The 8,605-nt window shown below is 35.7% G+C and overlaps 1 protein-coding gene across 1 annotated transcript; it reads right to left on the minus strand.

Moving 5' to 3' along the window:
• Positions 1–2,414: 2,414 nt before the first annotated feature.
• Positions 2,415–6,767, minus strand: LOC125655200 (trichohyalin-like). Its single transcript, XM_048885395.2, has 4 exons — positions 6,418–6,767; positions 5,639–5,670; positions 3,193–4,163; positions 2,415–2,899 (listed from the first exon to the last, which is right to left on the minus strand). Exons 1-4 carry the CDS (start codon positions 6,728–6,730, stop codon positions 2,878–2,880), a joined length of 1,338 nt encoding a protein of 445 aa, XP_048741352.1. The 5' UTR covers positions 6,731–6,767; the 3' UTR covers positions 2,415–2,877.
• Between the last annotated feature and the right edge of the window lie 1,838 nt (positions 6,768–8,605).

The raw sequence follows: 8,605 nt of genomic DNA on the forward strand, positions 1-8,605 counted from the left end.
TTTTTGTACTGGAATGTCCATTTTCTCAGTACAGGTTTTCGACATTCACCTGAGACAACGTAATTAAATGTTCATTACTGTATGCGGTACATAAGCATTCTAGAAATGGAGCCAGCAGTAATTTAACCTGTTTTTATGGTCATTCAGCAACTTAGTTGCCATGTCAACTTGCAATTGTATACATTGGTATACTCATTACTGGGATTTGCATGCATGCAGGTTTTAAGCTGCACGCACCATTCTCATTCAGTAAATATCAAACTTTTAGGAGAGATCGTATACACTTCTTGATGAGTTTATTATTTCTCAACTGTTACTTTTATACACGTGTCAAGTTTCCTAGATTAGTTTGACGATAAGACCCATTCTTCTATATAACAGTTACAATTCAAAAATGAAGCAGACATTGTCATTACGTACCTGGTGTTCCGCCCGTCGGTCCTATGTAATAGAGTACCCGTATCTATATACATGTACCGGGTATGTGCAATGCTGCACCTTGTCTTCATTTTTCGGATGAATGACAAAGAAAACTTTTGAGGGCAGGTTCAGTCCTATAGTACATGTAACTCAAGGCTTATTTAATCAAGGTTAGATCGCAAAGGTCAAAGTTATTCGGGAAATACAAGGACAAGCTCATTATACATGTATAAGGTAATTCCACCCTCTAGAATTATATGTTCAATCTTATATTTGATTGCTGATTCTTCAAATGATATATCTTAGTAACAAATAAAAATGATAAAATAAGTATGTTGCGATATTAATATATTTTTTTTTTTATCAATTAGCACACATATATCTGTTATCAACGTCAGAAAATTACAATTTCCCTTAAACAGCATTATCAAAATTTCCCAAAAAGTAGTTAAAACGATATAATAGTATTTATAAAAAAAAATTCATGAAACTGTTTTTTCAAAAGATACACAAAATGTTTGTGCAAAATAAAGGAAATCTATCACATAATGGACTTGATAAATAATATAATGAAAACAGTTATTGCCCTTGGATTCAATATTTTGAAACATATACATGTAATTGATTATTCATATATAACTTTAAAAGACTTTTGAAATATTTCATGGTTAACAAGATTTTTTTTACATTAACTATTGAAATAGACTCCAACAAAATATATGTTCCTGTCATGCAGAAATCTTATTAAATCATTGAATTTGCGAAATCTTATGACGTCACAGGAGGGTGGAACTACGTTATTTCTAATGGTCAGTAAATATTGAATGTCAGTTGTCGAGTTATGAGAGCACCACAGAGCTCACAATTCTTTCTAATGTAAACAAGGCTCCGTATCCTGACATGTGTTTGTGTACATATATGGGTGAAACATACAAGCAAAAGTTTCGTTTAAAGCAGATTTTTCAATTGCAAGTTAATTCTGAACACAATTAAACATATTCTAGTGTTTGTCACATCTCATTTTGTTTTAAACATGATATTTTCTATATTAAGCAATTTATAGGACACGAGCCTTGTTTACATAACAAAGAATTGCGAGTACTGTTTCTCACTTGTACCTCAACAACTGACATTTAAATCTTTGTTGACCATGAGAAATACCTTAGTTAAGCATTGTAAACATTAACAATGGTAAAATAAAATTTTTAAGAAATCAGTTCAAATCGTGTCCATGCTCCTTTAAGATCATTCAGTATCAGTATAGTTCCTGTCGCGACTTTCGTGTAGACATGAAGATATTCATACACGTACGTGCTCCAATGTTAGGGATATCGATAAGAGGAGTAGAGACAATTCTATCGCTGATGTTAGGGATATCGATATGAGGAGTAGAGACAATTCTATCGCTGATGTTAGGGATATCGATATGAGGAGTAGAGACAATTCTATCGCTGATGTCGAAGAACGGGATAACTATTGTGATATCGGTATTTTTCTGTCAGTGTCTCCGGGTCGATGTCGATATCAGTATTTCTCTTGCTTGATATTCAGTGTCTCCTGGTCGATGTCGATATCAGTATTTCTCTTGCTTGATATTCAGTGTCTCCGGGTCGATGTCGATATCAGTATTTCTCTTGCTTGATATTCAGTGTCTCCGGGTCGATGTCGATATCAGTATTTCTCTTGCTTGATATTCAGTGTCTCCGGGTCGATGTCGATATCAGTATTTCTCTTGCTTGATATTCAGTGTCTCCGGGTCGATGTCGATATCAGTATTTCTCTTGCTTGATATTCAGTGTCTCCGGGTCGATGTCGATATCAGTATTTCTCTTGCTTGATATTCAGTGTCTCCGGGTCGATGTCGATATCAGTATTTCTCTTGCTTGATATTCAGTGTCTCCGGGTCGATGTCGATATCAGTATTTCTTTTGCTTGATATTGATGTCGATTTGCTGAAGACGTGTTGAACAATGTCAACATAAGTATTACCCTTCATCGATATATGTTGTGATATCTTTATCATTTTACCGATATTTTACTATTCTATCGATGTAGATATCAGATTTGGACAGACATATGATATTTAACATGATATGAATGATGAAAATAAGACTGGTGTTCCAAATGTCCATGCCAAGTATCTATAAACAATATGACACACGGCATTTAGAATTGACTGTATTCAACAATACGACACACATAAATATATTTACAATTAATTGTATAAACCAAGATAAAGCTAGTATTAACAATTAAATATACACAACAAATTAATGCAGATTATTTAGAATTGATTAAATTCAACAAAATGAAAATGTTAACAGTATAGTTTTGACCCCCACTCAGTCCCTTTTGGAGGGGCTGTCCCCTAACATGTGGTATTGTCAAATAGACCTCGTCATTATATACAACTAGAATGACGAACACTGTGTGACAACAAGACGGATATTTCTCGCGCTATTTACCGCGGGCTCCCAATCTGCAAAAGAAAGAACAGTCCATTATATGAAGATTACAAGACCAACGAATTATAGCTATATTTGACTGCTTTAGAGGTTCTCAATAACCAGGAGTTAATATTTATTTATCTATCTATCTATCTATCTACATTCTATTTATCTATCTACATGTAACATTGGAATTGTTACAAGAGCTGTAGCAAACCATGACTGCAACAAAACAATCAATCACTAGTCAATTTGCATTATCAGCAGCATCTTTTTCAAGACAATTGAGAGAGAGAGAGAGAGAGAGAGAGAGAGAGAGAGGTACCTCCATTGTGGTTTGGGTGGCGGCCTGGCAGGTGTTGCATAATTTTGGTGCCTCACTACCGAGGAAAATGACGGCACAGCATACTTTTGAAGATCATGCTGACGAAGCCTTGTTTGGAGAATGTCCTTATCCCCTTCAGCATGACGTAGATTTTCCTCCAACATCTTGTTTTCTTTTTTCAGTTCCTCATTTTCTTTTTCAGTCTCACTCAGCTGTTGAGCAAGTACGTGTTTGTCCTTCTCTAAACCCTCTATTTGTGACATGCGTTCTTTGATGTCCCCCCGGAGGTCTGACACCTCTTTGGTGTGCTTTACCTGGGCTTCTTTTGCTTGCTGGCTAAGGGCTTGATATTTCATCTCCACTTCTTTCTTCTCAGTCAGCACGCTTTTGTACTCCGTTTCCAGCCTGACCTTCTCCTTGTTCACGACCTTGAGCCTGCGCAATCTCTCCTCGTGATCAGTTTTAAGGGTTTCCATCATGGCCTGCAACAGTTTGTATTCATCCTCTTTCTTTTCTAATTTCTTTTCCAATATCACTTTCTCTCTTTCCTTTGCTTGCATGGATCTGCTATTGCTCTTGCTTTGTCTCAACACGTCTTCTTTCAGTCCATCATTTATTCTTTTCAATTCGTGATATTCGCGTTCCTTCTCCTCCAACATGGTCTTCAAATTTTCAACAGACTTCAAAAGATCCTCCAAACGCTGAGACAACTCGCTCTTCTGTCGTCGAAGTTTTTCAAAGTCATTTTTTAAATGTTTGTGTTCTTGTTGGAGAGTTAAGAGTTGATCCCTGTCTTGCTTTCTCTCAGACTCTAAGTTTTCTCGAATGTTGCGCAATTCGTCTTTGATTTCTTCTTTCATTTTGTGTAGATCCTCCTGTCGTACTGTGTCGGTGCTTTTCGAAGACGAGGCTGAACCCTGACCTCCACTTTTGTCATTTTCTTTTGACGTTGATGTGTCATCGATGGAACCCTATACAAAGAATATTTCTTATGTATTCTTTTTTAAAAAGACAATAGGGATTAAGAATTAAGTTAATATTTTTTACACGAAAACCATTTCTATAGAAGTCAGAGTATTAGATGGACGGCAAAGATAACGAACATTGATCAATCCCATAACTCCTTTAAGCAATGCAAAATAAAGAAATGGGCAAACACGGACCCCTGGATATACTGATATATAGGTAATTGATAGTGGTGCGACTTTTTATGTCGCAATGAAATTAGATAAAAATACTGTACCATTTGCGTTAGAGCTTTATACCCAATAGGTATGTACTTCATGGGAATAATTTAATTCAAACTTTTTTGTTATGAAATGTCATAATTATGAAAAAGTGAAGATAGCGAACAATCATTAATCTCTTGAATCTTATAAAGAATACAAAATGGAAAGTTGGGCAACCTTTTGTTGACCAGTTACCTACATAATTTTACATCGTCACCACTTAATTTATATAAGGCGGCTGTCAATTGCAAAACAATGTAATTCGTATCGCTGAGTGATTATTTTGGAAAGATTTAGAATAGTACGCAAACACGCAACATCGTTTTTCAAAGTGTAGGGACAGTCGGAAGAGAAATTGTCTTCTACAATTGTTGACAAGCAGAAAAGGAACCTAAATGTCTCTTTTGCCCAAACTTCGTAGTCCTAAATTGGAGGGAGGGGGCTCCGTTCATCCTTCAATTGATCAGTGAATTCAATATTACATTTTTACCATTCATTACTACCATCAAAAGAGTTGGGTGGGGGCCAATCCGCCAATTAATCTTATTTCACATGTTAAAAACGTTTGCATGTGAAAATAACAGAATTAGAACGTTGTCAAAAAAATGGAGGGTCAGCCCCGTGGTTCTACGTATTTAACAGTACAATCGAAAAACAATAAATGCTCTTAATTGTATATATATCACATACATATTAATAAGCATTGGGGAGGGATTGCACCCTATCATTTTGAGAGAGAGATAGAAAAAGAGAGAGGAGTTGAATAACTGGCGATAGCCATATAAATTATTTAAATTGAGTGGCGGCCGCCATATAAATTAAGTGGCGGCCGTCAGTTATAATTTATCTGACTGCCGCCACTTAATTTATGTGGCGGCCGCCAGATAATAAGTGGCGGCCGCCAGTTAAATTAAGTGGTGGCCGCCACATAAATTAAGTGGCGGCTGCCAGTTAAATAAATATTTATTCTATACCCTGGCACCTATCGGCTTCCGTGGTAATCGGCACAGTTGTTAAATAATTTAAAAGAATAAAATCCAAAAATCCAAAATGATCACATAATAATGATCGATCAGTTCCAGCTAGTACTTTAGCCTTACGGCTCTCCAGGCAGTTTGTCCATGAAACTGAAACGTTCAAAACGTGTTTGATATATATACGATTTTGTGATAATGTGAATACATGTATATGGGATTACCAGTATCTGAAATACTTACTAGTATCTGTGTCCTTGTGTGAGTGGTGCACCCTTTAATAAACACAGAATAAAGAATCACGTTAGTCATAGACATAAATTAATCATTGATCAAACACAATGTAGGTAACAGCGTTCTACACACTTCCGTGACTAACTCAGATAGTTTCACTTGGTTCTTTTGTCCGTATTGTCCCGTTGAAAAATGTTTTTATGGTTAGAGAAATAGTTCACGTGCGTTAAAACCTTTTCAAATGCAATTTTGGACAACATTTAAAATATGGGTTTACTGGGGACAAAGTTTAATCTTTTGGGGTATTAGTGTGGTATGTACAGTATATATTTTGGGGAAAAATGAGAAAGGATTATTTTTTGATAAATTGATGAAATTCAGGATCATCGTCAATTTTGGAAGCACTGTAACAATACAGCAGAATATATATAGCAGAATAATACCCGGCAGAATATATACAGCAGAATATATATAGCAGAATAATACCCGGCAGAATATATACAGCAGAATATATACAGCAGAATATATATAGCAGAATAATACCCGGCAGAATATATACAGCAGAATATATATAGCAGAATAATACCCGGCAGAATATATACAGCAGAATATATATAGCAGAATAATACCCGGCAGAATATATACAGCAGAATATATATAGCAGAATAATACCCGGCAGAATATATACAGCAGAAAATATATAGCAGAATAATACCCGGCAGAATATATACAGCAGAATATATATAGCAGAATAATACCCGGAATGAACATCACACTCATATACAAACCGACAATGCCAGAAATCCCCTCCAAGTCATCAGCTACATGTTGGAACCCAGAATTTCTCAAAGCTTTCATAAAAATCCCCAAAGCTCCTGATTTCTGCTTTAAAAGTATGTACAAAAATTCCTCCATCTTTTCCGGCTCGCTGATTGGTCGATTTTTTATGTCCATCCATTGGTCCGGGGTAATGATGCCTTTCTCAATGAGAGGATCAACGACCTCCGACAGCTTGACGTTACGTTTAACGTGACCCCAGTTAGAGACAATTCTCACCTCATCTTTGTTATTGTTAATGATTATTTTCCGGTTTTTATCCATGACCACTTAAAATGAAATGAAATGATTTGCGAATTTTTATATTTAAAGAGGCATTTCAATGATAATTTTATGTAGCTTATCCATGTTTTTAACAAGTTCGAAACTTCTCAATAAGATTATTTTCAACAAGTTGCATGTAAAATACTTAAATCTTCAAAAGATAAATGAAATTCATTTCAGCATTTACCTCATGTGTACACAATGCAAGGTACATTACAACTTCTCCCAGAAACCAATTTTCAGTGCATCACAACATACAAGTACAACTTAATTATTATTTTTTTTTAGAATTTCAAAAATATACTTACAGACTGAAAAAGACATACCCAAATATTATTTGAAATTTGAAATGAACCGTTCAAAATATACAAAGTCAGTATGGCAGAGTTCCAAATGTCTTTGGAGGCAAACAAAGTACTTTTGTTATTTAGAATAGAAAAGGGGTTAAAGTGACACTTCCTTCGAAATCATAGGTGGTTGACTGACCTTCATGTAAAACCAGTGCATTTTATAAATATATTATGATTAACAAAGTAATAGGTTATCACTGTTGATCTGGTTATAGTACCTAATTATTATCTTATCTTATTTTTTTCTGTTGAATTTATATTATTTTTATTTTTCAGATTGCCATTACTTTGTAAAATGCTTTATGATTATAGTGATGGTTCAATTTTTACAGCACATGATGTGGTGCATCTCCGAAGAATCACAGTAATGGAGGCAATCACCGCCTTTTAACTAACCAAAAATGTAGATTTCAAAACAGTTGAATAGAAAAGAATATTATCGAATAGAAATGATGACAGGTCTGAATTGTTATCATGTTCTGCTCTACACTAGTTTATTTGTAAGACTTGTACGAAGAAGTCTTCAAGCTACGTTCTGTCGTTCTGGATCTCACAGATCTTTGTGGTTTTTACTGTGGTCACCCTTATACTTAGTCACCTGGGGGAATCTTCTAACGCTTGTTTGATTGGTTCACTATGATAATCGGAATATGTCTAGACTATCTCATGGCGCAAATTGAATCTTTGATATATATACGACATGGTCACCCATCAATCGGAACCCCTCGCCCTTTACTACATACGAAGCAACAGTAAAGGTCGAGATGTTCCGATCGGGTCATCCACAAGACATTTGTGTTATCTATGTTGTAGACCTCCACTTGATATACGCATTATTTACATGTATATACAGGTCAGGGTCACATTCTGTCTGGACATCCAGTCACGTCCAGGTATCATGTTTCTATGGAGTCCGTCTGTCACATAAAATTTCTGTCTCATGTCGAGTCCGCTTATTCTACAAGTCATTTCTATGGAACCTATGGAGGTTAATGAGTTTTCATTTGCAACTTGCAGAAAAGGAATGTCCTTTCTATGTATTTGGGGGAGAAATGGGACACTATCAAACGTCTTCTTACTAATGAAGGATACCGTGGTCTGGTATATCAAATCCCTGAAACGATTTTTTCTCTGTTTTTAAAATGCAAATGCAAGAACTATATAGGATTATTTATCAAATTTATCTCATAAGTAGGTCTATTCTTACGTTCTCCTAACGGCTTCTTATAGGAGGAGTGTCCTAGTTTTCCTGATTGGATCTCCGAAGTTTTGTTCGGGCTCGGATTTATTTGGTTCAGATCACCGATGAGCTCGTTTGATACGTTTTGTCATTTTGCCAGCGACTTCGACCAATCCTCTCCTGCCATCTGGCTTGCAAACTTGTGGCAACGTTAACATTGGATATTCCCCAGACCAATATCTGTAGTCAAGGCATGAACAGTTTTTGACAGTTTTGGTAGGAGGTTTGTTTTAGGCTTTGTGGGTCTGTTTGTAGGACATGCATGCGATCTATGACCCTTGTTTC

The sequence above is a fragment of the Ostrea edulis genome, chromosome 7 (genome assembly GCF_947568905.1).
Source record: "Ostrea edulis chromosome 7, xbOstEdul1.1, whole genome shotgun sequence".
Lineage (NCBI taxonomy): Eukaryota > Metazoa > Mollusca > Bivalvia > Ostreida > Ostreidae > Ostrea > Ostrea edulis.